Genomic DNA, 22,899 nt, shown 5'->3' with positions numbered 1-22,899 from the left:
AATTAGAATTTCTGTGACATGATGTCAGCAAGCTCTTAGCATTTATAAATGCTCAGTGCTGCAAGTTAAAAAATCCTGGTTTGTAATTCCCACTCTGGGTCTTGTGAGGCTCTTTTCAATCATTTCTCTCTGCTAATTTTGGTGTCACCCTCATTTCTTTTGAAAAGATTTCATTTTGAGCAAATTTGTAAATGGCCCTGATGTGTTCTACAATTTAGTCAATTACTGTTTCAGCCTGCAAACCTCCTGGGAAAAGGAACATACATGGCCTGAAGGTAGGAATTTCAATAATTGTTTCAGGAAACTTAGATGGATTTGTAATGCTGTGTTCCACTTATTGAAATGTCAAATAAAACTGCACTTTCTTCAGCTCTGACAAGCTGATTTTTTTCCCTTCTAATTCTTTTTTTTTTGGGGAGGGTGGGAGAAGGATTTGTCTGAGGTGTTGGCTGTTGTAGCTCTTAGTTAGCTCTTATATATATGTGTGTGAAATTATATATATAAATAGATAATTATACATACATATATAATTTATACATAAATAACATAGTGTTATATAAACATATACAATATACTTGATATAAATTATAATACTATCAGTAAATGTGTCTATAATTATTTATACACCTTTATCTATATAGTTTTATTGCCTATCTAGTTTCATGAAAGCTGGAGCTGCCTTTCATTTTATTTCTAACCTCTCTTCCCTAGGTTCCTCAGTTTTCATACTCAGTTTATCAGCTGCTGTCTGCCACTACTTCAAAGCTTTTAAACCCTCCCCACATTCATTTGATTTCAGTCACTTATCGAAGTGTGGCAAACACCATAATGAGCTGATTTTAGGGTTTTGTATCGTTCAGGTTTGCTTATTGCTTGTGTAATTATATATAGGATACTACAAGTCTATGAACTGATCGTTTAGCTGTTAAAATGAGAATAAATACTGGATATCTCTCTCTTTTTGGTAGTATTTAAGAAGCAGAGATGCTATATTGTAGCCCAAGAATCCTATAGCCTCCTAACCTACATACAGGCGACACCTCAGCCATCAGCATGCCTAGCAACAAGCTAATTAACCTTCCTAGTGAAATGAGAAATTCCTGGCAAATTACAGGTTAATTAGAATAGTGTCCTCTGAACACAAGTGGCTGATAAAGATCCTTTCCCTGCCTGCAGGTAAATACCCGAGCAGGGGCTGCTAATAATAGCACTTCGGCAGTGGCAGAGTCCCTTCCAAGCAATAGGTAAGAGTCAAGCACATGGTGTGTTTTCTTTGCTGTTCTTGACACAAAATGGAACTGTTGTGTGGTTGATAGCCACAATGAGCTCGATGTGGAGTGACTTCTTCAATGAGACTACTGTGCAGGCAGGAGTGAGGAGGGGAAGGTGGAGTTGCCACGGTTCGTGGTGCTCCTTACTCCATTGGAGCTTCACAAGTGTTTTCTGCCAAAAGAAATAAGTCTTTGTGAGATGTTTCAGGAGGGTTTGTCCTTGGAATGCATTGAAACACATTTTGGGGGTGAGCTGATATGTTTGAGTTGATCTAATGGCAATGTCTGTGTGTTTAGGTCTTCACTGCTTATCTCCTTCCAGGATTCTTTGACTTCAGAAGTTCATAACCTATGCAGAGGTTTCTAATAATATAAAATTCAGAGGCTTCCAATAATAAATAACCTAAATAATAATCCTGTGTAGAATTTTTGGTGTGGGGTAAGACTTCTGGGAAAAATCCAGCTTGGGTTCTCTGTTTCATGCAGTTCCAGCAAAGTTTTGGTGCCCTTAGTCTCCCTTACCTTTTCTTTTAGATTCCAGATGAATTTGAATTCCTCCTAGATTCCAGTCCTAATTTGAAACCCCATGTTAAGGTCATAAAATGCAATACAGGTGGTTTACAGATTCATAGTATGTTAAGGGGTTGGGATGGAGCTTAGAGATCATGCAGCCCCAACCCCCGCCCTGGGCAGGGACACCTCCCACCAGAGCAGGTTGCTCAAGGCTTTAGCCAACCTGACTGTGAACACTGCCAGGGTTGGGGCAGCCACAGCCTCCCTGGGCTACCTCTGCCAGTGTCCAGGTTCTCTTTTTTCCAGAAGGTTTGTCTTTTAAACACGGGAACATCAACTCCCTTTTATGACATGAGCTGTTACAGGAAGTTAAATTCAATAGTGATGTTAAAAAACCCTACAGGAAGAGTTTCTGTAGTCTTAAAAAGACATGAGGAAGGTCTGGCTCCATCTTCTTCCTCTAAGAGCTTATCGGAACGGTGGGAATAGAAACCTCTGGAGGCTCCTTTCAACCTAAATTATTCTATTATTCTAGTGAGCATATAATATTATATGTATTTGTGCATCCGCATGCTATTCCCTTTGCATTCTGTAATAAAAAGGAGAGAGAAATTGCCAGAGATGATCGAAGACAGAGTCGTGCTGCATTAGGCATGTTGGGTGGGTGAAGTTTGAGTGCCTTTTCTGACTCTCACCCCAATGTGCTGTGGTGGGACTGGCCCACAACCCTCCCTCCCATGGGAGTGATGTGATGTAGGTCCCCACCTTCGTCCTGCAGCAGTGCTGGAGTTCTGCCCCAGTGATAAACCCAGTGCCCCTAAAACCAGTTTGATGCTCCATTGTGGAGGTAAAAAACGTGGCCCTGAGTTTGCCTCATCCCTTGGGGAAGATTTGCTGCACTTGACAGTGGTGAAGATCCAATCCATAGGTCTTTAAAGGTACTAAATCTGAATGTCTTTGTGCTCTCCAGTCCTCCCAGTCTGAACTAAATAAAGCTGCTTTCTGGCACTGCTGTGTGCTGGAGCTCTCAGTACTCCCTGTACTTTGAGCTTGTTCTGAAAGTGCATTGAAAATGAGGCTTCTAGAAGCTTCTTGTCACCTTATTTGGTGGTTAATTGCCATTCCCTTTCCGAAACCTTGTGCTCTAGGAGTTTTGTTTTTGAAGTAATTGAAAGTCTCTCTTTGTTTCATGTTCACAAATTGTTAGTCATGAAAGATGACAAGATCAACTTATGTTTCCTTGGAAAACTTAATTTTTCTTTAAAGTAGTCTGGGGAACAAGAGGCCTATTAAAGAACAAAGGCACCAAATCTGCAATCTGTGTTTTCACTGTTCCTGTTAATAATGATCTGTGATCAAGACACGTGCACATGCCTTTCAAGAATATATTATTTTGTGCCTTTTTTTTTCCTTTAAACCTCAGTAATAAGAGCAGAATGTCCCTTTGAGAGGAAGTTTTTGCAGACATCTTGCTGCCCAGGCAGTTTGTTGTATTGAAGGTACAAGGAACAAGAGTTTGTCAGGAAAGGAGGTGAAGCATTTTGGGAGTGGGTGGAAGGAGTTTTGAAGCCATTAATGGGTTTAGCTACAAACACACTGAGCTGAGAGTTGTTAAAGTTCTCTTAGTAGAAAAATTAATGTGGGTTATTTTGTGTAGTGTAAGACTAGTTTGTCCTGAAGAAGCGCAGGGACAGCAGCAAGTTGACCTGGAATGGATGCGCAGGGCAAGCTGGACTTGGCCAAGGGACTTAGGCATGTCCCTGAGGTGCCTAAATTAGGAATTCACCATAGAATCCTAGAGTTTTTAGGGGTTGGAATGGAACTTAGAGATCATCTAGTCCCAACCTCCCCTCTCCTGGGCAAGGACACCATGTCAGGGACACAGTCCCACATCCCTCTTACATTGAGGGCATTGTGCTCTCCTGCTTTTGCTATGCTCCAGTCTGTGGTCAGCAGAGAGAGTGGGACACCACCATCAGCACAGCCTTCTGCTGCAGATCTACATAAATTATGGAGGAGTAATGTTGGAACAAGTCCAGAGGAGGCCACGAAGCTGATCAGAGCACTGGAGCATCTCCCCTGTGAGGACAGGCTGAGGGAGTTGGGGCTGTTCAGCTTGGAGAGGAGAAGGTTGTGTGGAGACCTCAGAGCAACCTGCCAGGAGCTGAAGGGGCTCCAGGGAAGCTGCAGAGGGACTTGGCTAGGAGGAAATTTAGAGTAGATATGAGGAAGATTTTTCCTGTAAGGGTGGTGGGCCACTGTCCCAGGTTGCCCAGGGAGGCCGTGGCTGCCCCAACCCTGGCAGTGTTCACAGCCAGGTTGGCTAAAGCCTTGAGCAACCTGCTCTGGTGGGAGGTGTCCCTGCCCAGGGCAGGGGTTGGGGCTGGGTGATCTCTAAGCTCCATTCCAGCCCCTTAACATTCTATGTAAGCCTTGAGGAGCTCTAAACCAATATATGGCACCTGAAAACTAGATGTGAACCTTGTTTTCATATTGTTTTTTTGCAACACCTGATGTGTGAGGCTATTTTTTTCTTTCACTGATGAACAATAGGTTGTATCTCCAAGGGTGGTGTATATATAGCCAGGTATCTAAAGCAGCTGGTTTGTAGGGTGAAAAATATATTGATTTCTTCAGTGCTCATTGCTTCTCCATTTCTGCTGTTTGCAGTTTGGCACTGACTGATGTAGAGTATAGCAGCTCCTCAAAGTTAAATCTATTCAGAATATATAACCATGAACTCAGCTTGTTTCTTATACTTTCACTTTGCTTGATAGAATGAAGCAGCAAGTCCTTAAAAATAATTGCCTGGTTTTTTTCTTTCAGCTTGAAAAAATCTTCTGCAGAGCTGAAGAAAATCCTTGCCAATGGCCAGGTAGGTGCATTGGATGGAGCCTTGGCCTCATGCATGTCTCGTTGCTGCCTAATTCTGCAGTGATTGGCACCCCCCAAATAGGTGCAGAGATGCTTACTGCTCATTTAGCTGTAATGTGTTCTTTTAATACAGAACTGGAAGGGCCATGAAAACCTCCATGATATGAATGAGTTATGTGTCCTGATTTACTTTGATTGGCAGAGCAATTTGCTTCCCATTTCTCAAAATGTGCTAATCAAATTTAGCTCCAAATAGATTGAGGCACCTCACACATGTTGCTCTGCTGCCACAATTGCAGGGAAGAAAGTTAATCAATTTTGAATAACTAAGTCAACTGCTCAGTCAGAACAACCTTCATGGGTTTTAGGGCACTAGATGCTTAAATATTTAAGAGCTTCTTGCAAGGAACCTCTCTGTACTGTTTGGAATCTGTTCAGAATCATAGAATCATGGAATGGTTTGAGTTGGAAGGTGAGTTGTCCCTCACCTTCCACCAGCCCAGGTTGTTCCAAGCCCCATCCAACCTGGCCTGGAACACTCCCAGGGATGAAGCAGCTACACCTGCTCTGGGCACCCTGTGCCAGTGCCTCAGCACCCTCAGAGGGAAGAATTGCTTCTTAATTTCTAATCTAAACCTTCTCTCCTTCAGTTTAAGGCAATTCTGCCACTTTATGCAGTGATAAGTTAATGGTTGGACTCAAGGTCCAACTGAAGTCCAAAAGACTTAAAGGCCTTTTCCAGCCTAAACAATTCTATGATTCTATGTTGTATCTTCTTTAAAAAAAGCAAACAAAACCCACTAAACCCAAAAAGCCCCAAAGCTATGGAAAGCTGTCTTGTTCCTTTCTCTCCCTGCTCCAGGCACTCAGCCCCTGGCACCCAGAACTGAAAGGTTTAACATCACAATTGATGGACGAGTGGCCAAACAACACAATTCTTGTTACCCATTTTCAGCTGAATGTGTAGGCAGGCTTGGAATGACATTACATATCCTCCCTTCAATGAAACTACCCTAAAAGAATCCCAGATCCTGCAGCAGCCACATAAATATGCTTTAACGTTTGTGCTGGTGAAAGCCCTTTGCTGGCCAAGGAGGCCAACACCTGTCCATTGCCATCAGGTTTGCCTATTAGGCTCTATTGACTGAGACATCTGTGTCACTGCAAATAAAAGACTCTTATTGATTTTCTTAACTGCTGTTCACTTCCCCTCCATGTTTGGAAGGCTGAAATCTTAATTATCTCAGATGTGTATTCAGTGCCTTCACACAATGACCTCTCCAAGCCTCATTGGCATTTCATGAATCAAGTAGTTGTAGTTGAGCGTGTCAAGAAGATAAAGGCTGAGCTTCATGCTTGTCCTTCAGCCTCACCTGTAACATTGGGGGCTAATAGATGCTTGTGCCTCTCCAAAACAGGAGGCCAACAGCCCCCCCAGTGCTGCAGCCTTGCCTCTTTGGCACCGAATCCCTTGAATACAGCTTGGAAATGTGGTTTTTTAAGCTTGTCAGATTTAGTTTTATATTCCTTTCTGCACTGGCTGAGTTTATAACTCACAAATTCCTACCTGGTAGATTTGTTAAGGTTTCAAAATGTAGAACTGAACAATCTGTTTCTCTTGATCACTTGAAATTCTGGAAGTGCCAGCAGCAGGTTGCTGAGCTTTTAAATCAAGCTGATAATTACTCCAATATTACTAATTGTTTTTAAAAGCAGAATTACATCTTCTTATGATTAGCTGAATTTCTGTGTTCTAAACAATAAGAACAAGCAGTCTGTATGCCCTGAAGTGGATTTACACATCTTTCCTGTGGTTTAGAAGTGTAGAAAGGTATAAAAGGGACAAAGCCTCTTATTGTGATATTAAAAATGTAATTTAAAGATATATGGTATTAAAAATGTTATTTTAACCCATTATAAAAAAGCAAGAAAATCAGAATTTGGGGGTTGGATGATCTCTGAGGTCCATTCCAACCCCTTAACATGCTCTGATGCTATGGTGTTAAGTTTTCATGTTACCCTGGTAGGAGTTGCACTGATTTTGGTGGTGAGCAAATGATGTTTGTTGTGTTGTGCAAAATCTGGCCACAGATCCACAACTGGAGCCGAGATTCTAGCAGTTCTGGCAGTACCAGCAAGAGGCTGCTGAACTCTTAAACCAAGTGATAATTACACCAGTATTGTTTTTAAAAGTAGAATTACATCTTCTTGTGATTCTCTGAGTTTGGCATTTCCTCCCCTCTAAACAACAAAAACAAGGTTTGTGTGCCCTGAAGTGGATTTACGCATCTTTCCTGTGGTTTAGAATAACAGAAAGGTATAAAAGAGGCAAAACCTCTTATTATGGTATAAAAAATGTTATTTTAACCCATTATAAAAAAGCCAAGGAAATAAGAATTTGGGGCTTGGGACTATATGATCTCTAAGGTCCATTCCAGCCCCTTAATATACTATAATTAAGTTTTAATATTGGCTTTTAGTCACCCTGCTAGGAGTTACACTGATTTCTGTGCAAAGCAAATTATTTTTGTTGTAGTCTGCAAAATTTGGCCACAGATCCACAACTGGTGCTGAATTTCTAGTAGCAGCTTTAACTTCTCCTCCTTTTGGGGGATTAACTCACACTTAGCATTACTTAACTATGTCCTGGATTATTATTTCTGCTTCTTCTTTGGCAGTTTATGCTTTCAGGTACTGCTAATGCTATCCCTCTAGTAGTTTCCATTTAGGTTTAATAAGCAATTGATATTAATCATTAAAAGAAGGGGCCATGATTCTTCAAGATAATCAAATATTGACAGGTTAGAAATAGCTTTGTGCCTGGCTTCATTGATATAGGTGATGGGATATAAATATTTATTTCTTTCCTGTCACTCAGGGTAAATGCCACCAATTGATTCAGCATTGATAGAGTGTCACCAGTTCATAAGAAACATTTGACTGGCTCCTGTTTTCCCATTAGTCTCTGCTCCATAAAGTGGGATTTACTAAATCTCTTCAATTGGCTGCTCACGGTGTGTGGCTGCTCTCTGAAGCCAGGAGCCCAAAAGCTAAGGGATGGCCACAACCTCCACAGATCAAACAAGGATTAATTGAGCATTTTGCTTTTAATGATTTACAAGAGATAGACACTGATTTCTCCCAACCCAGCGTGGGATGTTTTGTTTGCTGATCCATAATTGAAGCTGCCTTTGCTCTTCAATTAATTCTGCTACTATTGGCAGCCAAAGTTGCAGGTTTAATATTCCAGCCTTGCCTTTGTTACTCTGTTAGCATTTTATGATGGTGAATCCAGTTTTCCTAGGAAAAGAAATCAATCACCACATGGTTTTGGCATCTTTATTGGAGCCAGTAAATCACACTTTAGCTCTCCAGCAGAGATACTCCACCCCAGTATTCCTATTTCTCCCTGGATTTCTGGTTGCTCTTCGTACTGGCACAAGCCTCAGAGGATGGAGCTGCTCCTATCCATGTCTTTGAGGATTGATGTGAAGAAAATACTCCCTTTTCCCAGAGAGCAAAAAGCAGGTGGAAGGGGAAACACTTTATATTTCCATTTCTGCTCAATTTGTTGTTCCTAACTCGTGTAACCCCCAAAGATTCTTCTTTTCCCCAAAAGAAACAAATATACAACTCTGTGGGGTCATTTGCTTTCTCCTCAAAGTTGTGTTTGGAAGACTATTTCTGGGAATGTTTTAATGTGTTTGCTGTTACCTCCAAGAGTGGAGCATTCAAGTCCTCCAGCTTGGAAACAGCAGAGCTCCTTAATCACTGTGAGTGCTTTAAATGAACTAGTGCTGCAGCCTGTGAGGAATTACTTCTAGTGCAAAGGATCCACTACAGATCCTTCACACGTGTAAAACCCAAGCATGAATGATTATTCCTCATGAGGTGTCTTTCCCCCCTTTATGTGCATTTTCTGATGGATTAACTTTCAGTAATGCAATAAATGTTGATTTTCACCATAAAATGATGTTTGAATGGAGCATTTAAAACCTCTGAAGGTACCTGGCCCAGGTTTGACTACACATAAGTAATAAAGTAGAATCAGCTTGTCCTTTGAGGTATTTTGAGTTTTCTGAGCGCTCAGGTTTTAACATCACTGGAAGAAATGTGTGTGAGAAATGCAGTGAGAAGAAAAGTCCTGTGAGAAACCAAAAATTCAGGTAGTGAAAGGAAAGGACACAAATTTTGGACTTAATACTTTCTGTCCTTAAAACTTGTTTCAAATCAATTAAATATTTCATTTTCCCTTCATTAGATGTGCTGAGACTCTTTAGGACATTTGAGGTTGTTGCCATCACTTGTGTTAATGCAGTTAATGTCAGTCTTTAAGCAGCCAGGCCAAGTCATGTCAAATGTTTAACTTAGTGTCCCAGAAAATACAAAGAGTCGCTGGAAAAAAGTTAATATTTCCAAGGAAAAGATCTTTTAAAGGTGGGATTTGCCCAAATGTTTGCAGCTTCCAAAGATCAGGCTGATCTTTTTGGAACAGAAAATGCTATCAGCCTAGTATTTAGTCTGATTAAAATGTTTATTTTCAAGTATACATTGCAAGTATGTCTTCAGTGATTTTTTTTATAGATATAAAATCAGTATAGCTTTGTACAGGAAAAGGTTGAACTGTAGTTTTACATTTGAATTGCTCCTTCAGCAATATAATAACCTGTTATAAAACCCAGATCAGAAAGATCCCAAAATCCAGCCTTTGCAGTGTGTAAGATTGTGTAATTGAAATACGTATTGTTTTCTCAGAGTCTTCTCATGTCTGGAAAGTTGTCCTGGGGAACAGAAGAAGTGAAGCCAAAAATTAGTTGTGTATTTCAAGGAAAATGAATTTTATTGCAATCTAAGACTGTTTTTTTCCCGATGATGTGCTGTGGCTCAAAGGTGTATGAATTAAACACTACGAAGTAATCCTGCTGGCAGAACTGTCCCTCAATTAGCATCACTTATGCTGATTCCAGAATAAATCATCAACTTTTCCAGCCACACTCCAGCTGACAGTTTCCTGTTGGATTGTTTCCATTCACCTCCAACTTTGGCTTTGGTTATGTGTTGTGCTGGAGCCCCTTTTCCTATCAGTATCTGTGACCTGACCCTCTTGAGCTATATTATATCATTCCATTTTGACACCTTTTATCAAACTTTAATGAAATGACCCAGGCAAACAAATTGTCATTAAACTTTCCATCACTTTGTCCCTTGGTATCGTCTTTTATAAATTGGACAGCAAATGTTGTATTGATCTTCTCGTTCTTGCAGCTGAACTTGAAATGACCCAGACTGCTTGTTGTTTATGGCCTAGAGTTGCTTTTCCTTGACATTTCCATCCCCAGCATGACATCTCTTTTGTTTTTTCTTTCTTTCTTGTGGAGATGAATGAACAAGACATACGGTATCGAGACATCCTCGGCCACGGCAATGGAGGCACAGTCTACAAGTGAGTGGGGAATGGCACTTCAGATGTTTAAAAACTAAGATTTAACAGCTCTGTCTTTATTTTTACCCTCTGTATTCATGGCAAGATGTAGGTTAGGCCACTGCTGCTCTGCAGCAAACAGCATCAAATGAAATTCTTAATAGAAACTTTGGACCAGTTCTCACTATATTTACAAGCTCTTGGCTGCTGTGAGGGTTGGTGCATTCTTATTATCTTTGTAATATTTAGCTTGGAATCCCTCCAGGGGGAGCAAGTTAATGCTTCACAAGTGGAACTTGCAATGTCCTGAGGCAGAATGAATTGCCATTACTCTTGCTGGCTCACCACACCCTTACTGGGGCTGACACCAGTAGAGCCACTAGTGCTCTGCCCTTCTCTGCCAGCTGAGAATTCCTCACCCCCTTCCACTGTGACTTCTCTCCCTTTCAAGTGGCTTTACAGACACTGATGAATGCATTAACTGCTAAACTCCCCCAAATTTTGGTAGTGAAGCTCATACCCTGCAGCCAGGATTAATTTTCATATAGTAAAGATGATAATAGCACAGATCTCGTTTTCTCGACAGGAAAGGCTTTTCTCATGCATAGTGCAAAGTTTAAACTACATAATGTAATATCTGGTACTTAATAGTCTGCACTGGGGTATGAAAAATATTCCTCCAGGAATTAAGAAATCCATACTTTGTAAGAAAGCCCTGAGGGAGTAATAAAGGTTTCCTCCAGAGAGCTATTTACCATATACAGTAACCCAGCATCCTATTAGGCTTTTGTTTATACCTTAGACATTTTAACTTTGATATTAATATCTTTTTTTTTCCCTAAAATGTTTTAAAAGCTACAGTGCATTTAGTTTAGTTTCTAATTGGCTGCCAACATTGCAAAACCTCCTTGCAGAAGGTTTAATGGAAATGGACTTACAAAAGCTTAAAGGAACAAATCTGGTCTTTGGGTGGACTCTTAGAACCAGGTTAGCCTTGTGGATCAGAAATCTCATGGACATTCCCTTGAAAAAGGATATTCCTAGACCGAAAAACCATTCAGAAATGGCACTGTTGTCTTACTTTATAATAGGTTTGAGAGAGACTGTTGAGCTTTAAAGCCCAATCAGTGATTCCTTGGTGATTCTGATGTAGAGGAGGTTCCTTCCCTGTGCTCTGGGAGTGTTTGTAGGTGGAAGAAGCATCGCAAAGGAGGGTCACATACTCTGGGCCCTGTGGAAAGCACTTGAGGCATAGTTAGGGACAAGGAATATCCTATCCACAAAGTGAGGGAACTCATATTTGTCATTGTAACCCAGTTCTGGCTGGTTTTCTTTGGAGAAGTAGCTGAAACAGGAACTGTCCCAGGTTGCCCAGGGAGGCTGTGGCTGCCCCAGCCCTGGCAGTGTTCACAGCCAGGTTGGATGAGCCTTGAGCAACCTGCTCTGGTGGGAGGTGTCCCTGCCCAGGGCAGGGGTTGGGGCTGGGTGATCTCTAAGGTCCATTTCAACCTCTTAACATTATATGATGCTATGAAATAAGGAGCTAACAGTGTGAAATCATGAGCAGCATAAGAATGGCCCTAGCAAGTCCTACCTAAAATCTCTCCCCCTCATCCTGTGGCCAAAGTCTAAGGAATGTAAACCAAGGCAAGAGAATCTGTTCTTCCCTGATGTTTTTACACTGCAGATCTGCTGAACTTCATGTCTGTTTGTCAACTTGCATCTGCCATACTGTCAAGGAACAGCTCTATTCTATGTCTGTTGGTGCTTTTGGGTGCAGAAGGTGGTACAAAAATACCTCCTTCTTTTATAACATTGCTATGTGAATAGTATATATTTTACATTTTTTAAAATCGTAGAAGAAATTTAAATGAAATATGATGTAAAGCCAAACTTGCACTGTTTGACTGTTTGTAAAGGTGATGTGCCATGAACTCCTTTGTTAGATGGGTGACTGTGGCATTTGCCTGCAGTCTGGGAAGGTAAAAAACAGACATGAGGCTCATTCTGTGTCAGGGATCTATTTCTGCCTTTCATGTTCCTTTTTATCCCATTGATATTTTAAATCAGCAGTTGCAGTGACTTCACAGTGTTCTCTCCTGCGCAGGTGTTCTTCTGCCCTGCTCCAGGGAATGTGCACTGGTTTTATGAGTGGATGTTTTACACATTGTCATAGAGTCCTGGAATGGTTTGGGGTTGGAAAGGACCTTAAAGATCATCCTCTTCCACCCCCTGCCATGGTCAGGGACACCTCCCACCAGCTCAGGTTGCTCCAAGCCCCATCCAACCTGGCCTGGAACACTCCCAGGGATGGGACAGCCACAGCTGCTCTGGGCAACCTGTGCCAGTGCCTCAGCACCTCACAGGGAACAATTCCTTCCCAATATCCCATCTAACCCTGTGGCAGTATGAAGCCATTCCCTCTTGTCGTTCCATGTCTATGTCTCAAGTCCCTCTGCAGCTCTCTTGGAGCCCCTTTAGGCACTGGAAGGGGCTCTAAGGTCTCTCTGGAGTCTTCTCTTCTCCAGGCTGGACACCCCCAGCTCTCCCAGCCTGGGCCCAGGGCAGAGCTGCTCCAACCCTGTGACAGTATTCCCCACCCTGGAGCAATCACCCTTTGTACAAGGAACCCTCTCCTCCCACACCCTCTGCACCACCCAAACCAATGAGGACTTGCCAAATGGCATACTTAAAGGTAGCTGGATTGCACCAGTCATAGATAGCAACCCACATCTATTTTATTCCAGTGAATCAATGAACATTTGTCAAGTAAAATGAATTGCAGAGGTTTGGCTGTTTCCCCCTCGCAGCATCACAGGCTCTCGGCGAAGAGGCCGTGTGAGGTATTGATCTGCAGCTAAACAACAGGCCTGGCTCCCCTCCTAGCTGGGCTTTTTGCCCTCCCTCTCTTTCTCCCTCTTTCTCCTAACTCATATCCATTATGGCAATGATATATTCTCAGCATTGAGCAAACAAGATAGCAAGTTGCAGGTGGCTGAGCAAAAACCTTCAGCCTCTCTTTCCATGGGAATTAACTACTATTGAAATAGTTTATTGAGATTGAAGTATTGATCACTTTTCATGCTGAAAAGGGGGGAGAGAGGAGGTGGGTTTGTTCTCTTTGGAAGACACTATGTTTAGTTAGAAAATGGATTTCATTTATTTGGGTTCTTTACAGCTGCAACTGGTTTATTGCTTGGAGAAGAGGTATCTTAGCTTTATTTTTATGACAGTATAATTATACTTTAGAAATACACTTGATTACTGTGTTGGAGCAAAATTGTTCCACTATATTGGTTTGGCCAATATTGCTATACAAACAACTTTTCAGTCAATTGAGTCTGGTAAAAAAATCAATACTTTATAGCAATATTTCTAGTGAGAACTTGCTGAATCTAAATGTTTTTCCTGTTCTAAAAAGAAGGGATTTTAGAGTTGACTTCCTATTTTCCCCCTACCCTTTGATACACTTAATTAAGGAACTATAGAAATTGTAGAGCTAGATATGGCCAAACCAGTTAATTATCCCTATGCTTTTATTGTTTGCATGTTCAAAAATCTGTAAGGAAATATAAACCAACCCCAAACTGTGTATTAAATATACAATCATAGAGCAGGAATTCTTCCACTGATACTCAGTGCCACTGTGGGTCCTGTTTTGGGTAAAGATTGCCCTGAAAAGGGTGAAATCTGCTGTAACAAAGGCTGAAAACACCTGAGCTTCTTTCTCTTTGTTGGTGGTTGGTAGTAATTTATCCCATGAACCTGGATTTGCCCTTTGTGTGGAGTATTTAAGTCCAATTCTGTGAATATTTGGAAACTCTGCTGCCAGCTCTTTTATAGAAGCTGTTAGGGTGGAGAATGCACAGTTTGAGCTGCTTCACAGCACAGGAAAATATCTGTATAGCACAACATCTATTGGATTTGCTTAAATTGCTTTTTTTGAGAAAATCACTCACTAGTCAGGCCAAAAGACAGGTAAAGGATGTGCTTTTTGCTGCATCTTTGAGCTCCAGAGCTCTGGGAGTTTGCTGGGATGAGGTTCCTCCCTTTTCCTTCAGTGAAAGAAGGTTAATGGTTTGGTTTGAGATGGGATGCACACACTGCTATCAGGCTCAGGACTAGCTGCATTTAATTATTCAGACCTAAAATCCTTAGTTGTTTATATTTTGAACCCAAAGATTGCAAAGTAGAGGAATTTATCACAGGCAAATAATTACTCTGTCAAATCTCTCACATGGCATAGCAAAACTATCATTGGTTCCTTCCATGAAAATAGAATATTCTCTTATTTCATGTTTTCTAGTTTCTGCAGTTGTAGCTAAGAAGTGAGATGTTCCAGGAGCTCTGTTTAGGGGATGGCACAGCCTTCTGTGTGCCTGGGATTTGTAGATGTGAGTTGTGAGTGGTTTGTAGCTCGTTGGGCTCTGCTAGAGGAGCCTCCAGCAGCAGGAGGCCATAGCACTCCCTACACCCAAATCACCATAAAGCCCCAATGATGTTGTAATTAATTTGGGAGTTACCCAGAATCTGGGAAAGAGAAGCAAAAAGGGAGAATGAGTTCCCATCTTAGCAAACTGCTATTAAACCAAACTGCTTCACTTGCATTTGAGTCATTGGGAGAGAAGTGGCTGTTGATGATTTGTACTGCTGGGGAAAATAGGGATAAATGCAGAAGCTTAATTTGGTGGAGCAATTTCCTAGAGCAATTCTGCAGTTGGGTTGGGTTGTACATCCCAGCATATGCCCGTTCCTTTATGCTCTGTCTCAGCCAACCTTGGGGTGCCCCATTAGCACACTGAATGTGGTGCATGGCGAGACAGCTGAACGTGGCTGTGTCTCCTGTGACAGCCTGTGAGCTGTGCCTGGGGGGAGTACTGCGCATCTCTGGCGTTGGCAGGGAGAAGTGGTGTCAGTTCTGGAGTGAGGAGGCTGGAGGAGGTTTAGCTGTGTTGGCCAGGAAGAGAGGTGGAGGGGATGCAGCTCCATTTGCTGGAATGGCCATGGAATCATTGAGTTTGTTGTTGCCTTGAGAAACTTTGGGCAAGGTTTGCTTCTCCGTGGATTCCAGTGTAGGACACTGGTGCTTGCAATGAAGGTGCTCTGTAGCATCAGTTTGTTCCTTAAAAGCAGGAACTGTCATGCACCTTGAATGTTGTGGGAAGCCAGTCTGAATCTTAGCAGAGCCATTAGTCTATTCTGTTCATTGGTTTCCGGTTTTCTGTATGAATGTCATAGAATCCTAAAATGGTTTGGGTTGGAAGGACCTTAAATACCATCTAGTCTATCCCCTGCCATGGGCAGGGACACCTTCCACCAGCCCAGGTTGCTCCCAGCCCCATCCAACCTGGTCTGGAACACTCCCAGGGATGGAGCAGCCACAGCTACTCTGGGAAATCCATTCCAGTGCCTTAGCACCTCACAGGGACCAATTCCTTCCCAACATCCCATCGTCCCTGCCCTCTGGCAGTGGGAAACCATTCCCTATGTCCTGTCCCTCCATCCCCTTGTCCCAAGTCCCTCTGCAGCTCTCTTGGAGCCCCTTTAGGCACTGGAAGGTGCTCCAAGGTTTCCCCTGAGCCTTCTCTTCTCTGACACAGATACAACACAACAAGAATTTGCCTCTTTTTGAAGTACTTTCATTCACAGATTATTTTGGCCCTTTAGTGAGGGAATTCAGGGAATGTAGACAGAGAGGGAACTCATTTTCCCAAGGCAGCAAAGCAGTGACAGGAGCAGGAACAGAGCCCATGGCTGCAGGTTCCCAGCCCAGGGCTGACACAGGTGGCTTCACCTTTCCAGGGAAGGTTCTCACAACCTTTTATCCACAGTGCTCGTCCCAGCCTGATGCTCAATGCAGCTCTGAAAGAAGGAAGCACAGGCAGGTCCAGTGGTTTATTTGTCATTAAAACACATCTGTGGCCATTTGAAGTCTAAAAACTGCATCTTCCTGTGTTCATGTGCTGCAGTTCTGAAGGCATTTTCCTTTATTGCCTTTCCCAGCCTACATTCGTTTTCAGTTTCTCTGCTTTATTTTTAGTCATTGGAACAGTAATAACTGGCTGAGGAAGACATCCCCCCTGAATTTCACCTATTACCACTGTGGTTTAAACAAGACTGACCAGTGGTTGCTGGTCACTTGCTTCCTTTGACCTCAGCTATTCCTCTCCCACCTCATAAAATCTGTTATGCACAGAAGTGCATAAAATGAAGATAAAGTACCTCCTTCAAGTCTGACAAAACCCATTCCTCTGCAGAATGGGAGCTGCAGTGAGAGTAAATAAATGAATGGACAGCAATCACAGCCTAGTTGATGAAACTGTTCAATTAAAGCACAGGCATTTACATGGTGTAATTTCCCTAAATTGCCAATGAGCCCCTTTAGACACAACCAGTGTTCAAATTGATTTCAGCATTGATTTTGGCTGAAGCTGATAAATTTCTGCTTGTTAGTTAAAGTAATTTTGCAGAAGACTTTGTAGTGTGGTATTGAAGTGTTCATTTAGCTGATGGTTAAAAGAGGAGTTATTTACAGAGGGGTCTAGTGTTGGGCTGAGATGGGACAATTCCCTGGTCATCTTTTTACTTTTAATTTTTAAGCTTCAGTAGCCAATCAATATGTTATTGAAACTGATTAAAATGTATCCAGCCAGCTGCCTATGTCTGGTTAATTAGAAACTGGATGATTCTTAAATTAAAGTTGTTTTGTTTGCCTTCTATGCCCAGAGCTTGGAAGATTAAGCGAGTTTCAATCCTGGAAATGTGGGTTTGTTCTTGTTACCAGAGAGTGAGCTGATGTGTGAGCTTAGGATCCTGGAATTGTTTAGGTTGGGAAAGATCTTTAAGGTCATTGAGTCCAACAGTTTCTCCAGCACTGCCAAGGCTACCACTAACCGTAGAATTATCGAGGTTGGAGGAGACCTCTAAGATCATCATGTGCCCAAGTGTCACATTTACGTGGCTTTTAAATCCCTTTAGGAGTGATGACTCCACCACTGTCCTGGGCATCCTATTTCAATACTTGGTAGCTCTTTTTTTTTTCCATGAAGAAATTCTTCCTAAGATCCAATCTAAACCTCCCATGGTGTTACTTGAGGCTGTTTTCCCTAACAGTCATTATGCTATGAGTGTCCCAAATATATCTCCTGTGAATGAATGGTTTGGTAATACAGAAAATCCAACTTTAGGTCTCCTTGTGGAAACATAGAATCATGGAATCACAGAGTGGTTGGGGTTGGAAGGACCTTCGAGCTCATCCTGTTCCACTCTCTGCCATGGTCAGGGACACCTCCCACCAGGCCAGGTTGCTCCAAGCCCCATCCAGCCTGGCCTGGAACACTCCCAGGGATGGGGTAGTCATCGCTTCTCTGGGCAACCTGTGCCAGTGTCTCAGCACCTCACAGGGAAGGATTCCTTCCTCATATCCCATCTGTCCCTGTCCTCTGGCAGTGGGAAGCCATTCCCTGTGTCCTGTCCCTCCATGTCTTGTCCGAAGTCCCTCTGCAGCTCTCCTGGAGCCCCTTTAGGCACTGGAAGGAGCTATGAGGTCTCTCTGGAGCCTTCTCTTCTCCAGGCTGAACAACCCCTCATTTTAGCCTCTAAATTGCTGTCACCATAGAATGTGACATACTTTTTGGCTCACTCTCTTGCTTCAAAGTTCTTCCTAAAATTGTGATGAATTTAGTCCATCCTGGTAGGATTTCTGCCATGTCAGTCTGAGCTCATGGCTGCTTTGCTGTCCTTTGTCCTTGCAGCCAGTTTAAAGCCACCAGCTGAGATCCATTCCTGTGTCTGCAGCTGATCTGGGGTGGTTCTGTGAGAGTGGGTGACCTGGTTCTGGTGGTGGTGTCTCCACAGCCTCCTCAAGCACTGCCAAGGCTAAGCTGTCACTGTGTTCCTGCCCATACAGTTCTCTTTAAGGAATGGGGGCTGGATTGCGGTGAGATGGCTACAAGGAGAATGACTTGCAATGCTGTTTTCAAAGGTTAACCCTGAATGTTTGGCTGCAGGAGAGAAGGAAGACTCATTGAAGTGGGAACAGATGGAAACAGTAGCAGGTTACAACATAAAGAGGTGAGGGATCACTGCTGTGCTTGGATGCCAACACAGCTTCACTCCCACAGAGCTGAGCTAAGTGAGACATGTTGCTGCTCAACATTCTCTTTATGCAGCTTCTATTGCCAATGTTGCCCTTTGGAAAAAGTTTAACATTCAGACACAAGCTCATTGAAGTGGGAACAGATGGAAACAGTAGCAGGTTACAACATAAAGAGGTGAGGGATCACTGCTGTGCTTGGATGCCAACACAGCTTCACTCCCACAGAGCTGAGCTAAGTGAGACATGTTGCTGCTCAACATTCTCTTTATGCAGCTTCTATTGCCAATGTTGCCCTTTGGAAAAAGTTTAACATTCAGACACAAGTATTTGCTGTTTGTACTTTCCCTTTTCCCTACAAATCATTTTGCAATCAGCACTCAAGCATCTGTAAGGGGATTGCAGGCAGAGGGAGAAGTTGGAGTAGATTGTGCTTTGAACCAGCACAGCCCCCATAAAAGCTCCTTTTTACAACTGCTGCACACTTTGGCTTTCCTGGTTTAACAGCCAGAGAGTCAGGCTAATGTGTTTGCTATTGCAGGAGGCAACAACTGTCAAAGTGTTTATTTCCTAGGAACAATTTGAATGTGTTTCTTTAGATGGCCATAGGAGTACGTGACATTGCTGTCATCGGGCTGCCAGAGGCTGACCAGGAGCACCACAGACAGTGGCAGTGCTAGGCAAAAAAGAGGGAAAAATAAAGGGAAAATGAACCACAAAGCAAATCTGTGGGTGATTTGCTGTGTGTAGTTTGCAGCTGGTGACTGGCATGTTGTTCTGCAGTGTGGCACTTAGAGAGTTGTATTCCTCCTGTGTGACACCAACACAGGCATTTTGCTATCGGTCTCTTCTCACGGGGCAGGAAAATGCTCAGTTTCCTGCATTTCATGCCCTCCTGTCTGAAGGTGTTGCTGCTACAGGCACAGCTTTTTCTGGTCACTTTTTAAGCTCAAATCAGAAGTTTGAAGCTTCTATGAGTAAGTTCATTTCTGTTAGGGAAAGGAACAGTCCAGAGACCTTTCATGCGTGTTGTGCTGTGATGAGTGAGGAGGATGTCTGGAGACCTTCCTCTGTAGCTACTCAGTGCAGTGCTGGGAATAAGCTGATACTCAAATCACCATGAGTGATGTGATTCTTCCCCTCCATTCTGCTGTGGTGAGACCCACCTGGAGTGCTGCACACAGTTCTGGTGTCCTCAACGTTAGAAGGACATGGAACTGCTGGAGCAAGTCCAGAGGAGGCCACAAGGCTGAGAAGAGGACTATGAGGACAGGCTGAGAGAGCTGGGGCTGTTCAGCCTGGAGAAGAGAAGGTTTTGTGGAGACCTCAAAGCAACCTTTCAGTGTCTGAAGAGGCTCCAGGGAAGCTACAGAGGGACCTGGTTAGGAACTGCAGTTGATAGGACAAGGCATAATGGGGAGAAATTGAAAGAGGAAATTTAGATTAGATATCAGGAAGAAGTTTTCCCTGTGAGGGTGGTGAGACACTGTCCCAGGTTGCCCAGGGAGGCTGTGGCTGCCCCAACCCTGGCAGTGTTCACAGCCAGGTTGGCTAAAGCCTTGAGCAACCTGCTCTGGTGGGAGGTGTCCCTGCCCAGGGCAGGGGTTGGGGCTGGATGATCTCTAAGCTCCATTCCAACTCCTTAACATACTCTGATACAAATATGGGGAAACAGGACAGTATTTGTCATTTTTGTTGAGTGGTGTCTTACGTTTTCACCAAATGTGTATGATGAATTCATCCCTAGATGTGAAGCAAAAGAAAACATATCTGGGAGAAAGGACCTGGAATACCTACTTACATTGCTAGTTTGTGGCCTCGGGTTGCCATCTTGGGAAGTCCAGATGGACATCAGGAGAAATCTTTTAACAAGTAAGATGCTGCAGCACTAGAAGGAGATGTGGGAGGGAAAGGCACCTCCATCCTGGGGCTGTCAGCACAGAACTGGGCAAACTGTGGCTGTGCTCATCTGCTGCTGCAGTCCCACTGTTGGATTAGGTGGTGACAACCATCATTTCATCTGTTAAAGCATTGTTTAGCAGACTGACACACTAACAGTGAGTCAGTAGTTCTACAGCAGATCTGGGGTTTTGTCATTCGTAGAGTGGTTTGGATTAGAAAGGACCTTAAATCTCATCTCATTCCACCCCCTGCCCTGGGCAGGGACACCTCCCACCAGCCCAGGTTGCTCCAAGCCCCATCCAACCTGGCCTGGAACACTCCCAGGGATGGAGCAGCCACAGCTGCTCTGGGCAACCTGTGCCAACCCCTCAGCACCCTCACAAGGAACAGTTCCTTCCCAATACTCCATCTGTCCCTGCCCTCTGGCAGTGGGAAGCCATTCCCTGTGTCCTGTCCCTCCATCCCTTGTCCCAAGCCCCTCAATAGCATTAGCCATGAGTTCCTCTGGTGCCTGGGCTACAGGGGAAAGTTGCATCCCTGTGTCCTGCAGCTCCATCACTGCTGTGTCAGTGCTGTCAGTACATCATTTTGTCATATCTGCTGATGTCAGTTATATTTCTAGGAAGAGAAGGGACTGACTCATTGGCATAGCAGACAGGTCATGGCTTTCCCTTGAATCATTTAGTCTTGCCAAGGAATCTCTTATTGATTAGAAATTGTTTCCATGGCTATTGGGAGGGAAAATATATCCTGGTGAGCAGATGGAAGCAGGATCCTGTGTGTGTGAGGCTGCTGCAGCTCCTGCAGTGCTTTGCTGCATCAGCATTAGCAGCTTGAGAGGATAATTTCAATGAATTTTGGCTTCTAGGTAGAGACTTTGTTTATTTTGGGTTATAATGAACTCAGTCTGGAGTATAAAGTTAGTGTGTATGTTGTGAAAAGCCATTGGAGAAAGCTCAGGGTTCTTTGTACACTCAGTTCCTTCTGGTGGGACTGTCCTTAAGTCACTCACATGTGGGCAAAGGCTTTGCAATTAAAAATTAGGACACAAGTTGAAAATTGTTTTTCTTGGGTGTGTTTGAAACCTGAAGTTAGTTCTTTGCTTGTCCTGGAAGGAATGATCCCCCAATCACTGCATCATGTAGGTCCCCACTGTGCTTCAGGGAAAACTCCTCAGAGGGAGGAGGAAATCGTTAGTGTGAATGTTAGTATGTATGAAATTGTTAGTTTTAGCAAGTTGAAAGAGGGGGAAAAAGTTTTGTTTGCCATGTAAGCTATTTAGTAAGATTATGCATGTTCTCTTTGGTTGGGTTTGTTTATATTTGACCTAAGTGAGTAGAAACATAGCTCAGAAGTTAAATGAAAGTGTATGAAATTTTTAGGATGGGCCATGCTTTATTTCATCAAGAGGTTTGAGCCAAAGCATCTGACATTTCTCCTTGGGTTTTTTTACCTCTGGAAGGACAAAGGAGGCAATTATGTGGATTTCCGTGCCCTTTTCCTTCCCTCTCTTTTTAAAGCAGAAATCAGCTGCCCCTGATGCTTTCAGCTTTTGTTTTGCTTTCCTGTAGCAACACATCTCATCTACAGGGCGGGGGGAGGATGCTGAGCAGTTGGCAGTTCCCCCAAAGCCCTATTCTAGTTTTCCATGATATTGATTTCTCTTTGCTGGGACACAAGGGATGCACACACCACACTCTGCAGTCCATCACAAGGTTTCCCAGCTTAGCTGGAGGGCTTTGTTCAAGCACAGTGCTTGCTCACACACCATCTCTCTTATTTATTCCCCAAAATAACCCATTTTTTGGCCACGTCACCTCTCAGCCCTCCCTGAGGGACACTGCATTTTCACAGTGGAGGAGACAAAGTTCTGCTAAAGGACTTGGCTCGTGTGGGTCCCTCCAGGGCTGTAAATCTCTGGGGAGATGGTTAGTAGTCAAGGTTAATAAAATATTTGACACAACTGTGCCAGTCTTGCTTAGAAGCTGTTCAGTGTAATGGATGTGGGGGCTTGGAATAATGAACTCCAGTGGGAATGTGGAGGAAGAGATTTAAATTTCTGCTCCCCAGTGGGAATGGTTCAACTAGGCAATGTTTGAGTGAGCCTCTCCTTTCCTTAGACAATGTGTGGCAGCCTTAAACCAACCTCTGTGTGCTCTCTGGGAGAGCATCCCACAAGGAGATGTTCCCTGGAGGTTGCCCAGAGAAGCTGTGGCTGCCCCATCCCTGGAAGTATTCCAGGACAGGTTGGGTGGGTCTTGGAGCAAACTGGGCTGGCAGGAGGTGTCCCTGGGCCTGGTTGGAACTGAATGGTCTCTCAGGTCCCTTCCAACCCAGACCATTCCATGATTCTGGAGTACCTGTGCCATGGAGCCAGACTGGGAGAGCTGGGGATGTGCAGCACTGAAATGAGCCAGATTGCTGAGGAGCCTCTTGCTGCTTTGCTTCCTTTGGTTCTCCAGTGATGAGTTTGGTTACTTACTTTTGGAGGTGGCACCAAAATCTGGGAGAGTTGACCCTTGAGATGAGACTTAGAGTGTGAATATTAGTTTAATCTCCTTGTAGACATCCATAGACTTCCTTAGAGGTGGAGTAGGCACAAACCTGTTTTTCTCCATGTTGTACACATTATTCCATGGGTTATGTCTGGTTTTCTCCATATTGTGCAGATTATTCCGTGGGTTTTGTGTGGTTTTCTCCATGCTGTGCACATTACTCCATTGGATTTTTTGGTGCATCCTTCAGAAGCTTCATAAAGGTACTAAATCTTCAGGCTTTAGTGGTGCTGAGTATAACCAAAATGATCAATTCCAACTTCCAGC

The 22,899-nt window shown here is 43.4% G+C and overlaps 1 protein-coding gene across 1 annotated transcript in view; it reads left to right on the top strand.

The window, feature by feature from the left end:
- Window positions 1-261: 261 nt before the first annotated feature.
- The window catches only part of MAP2K5 (mitogen-activated protein kinase kinase 5), a gene marked incomplete at its 3' end in the record, with an annotated part of 40,756 nt that continues 18,118 nt past the window's right edge, over window positions 262-22,899 (top strand). The window contains exons 1-4 of the mRNA XM_009070510.1: window positions 262-275; window positions 1,177-1,244; window positions 4,611-4,659; window positions 10,037-10,101. Of these exons, the coding sequence (XP_009068758.1) occupies window positions 10,037-10,101 (65 nt within the window). The remainder of the gene's footprint in view (window positions 276-1,176; window positions 1,245-4,610; window positions 4,660-10,036; window positions 10,102-22,899) is intronic.

Source organism: Acanthisitta chloris, unplaced genomic scaffold, assembly GCF_000695815.1.
Source record: "Acanthisitta chloris isolate BGI_N310 unplaced genomic scaffold, ASM69581v1 scaffold6942, whole genome shotgun sequence".
NCBI classification, from domain to species: domain Eukaryota; kingdom Metazoa; phylum Chordata; class Aves; order Passeriformes; family Acanthisittidae; genus Acanthisitta; species Acanthisitta chloris.
Note: the sequence above shows the minus strand (reverse complement) of the source record. Positions and strands in the feature narration are given on the sequence as shown.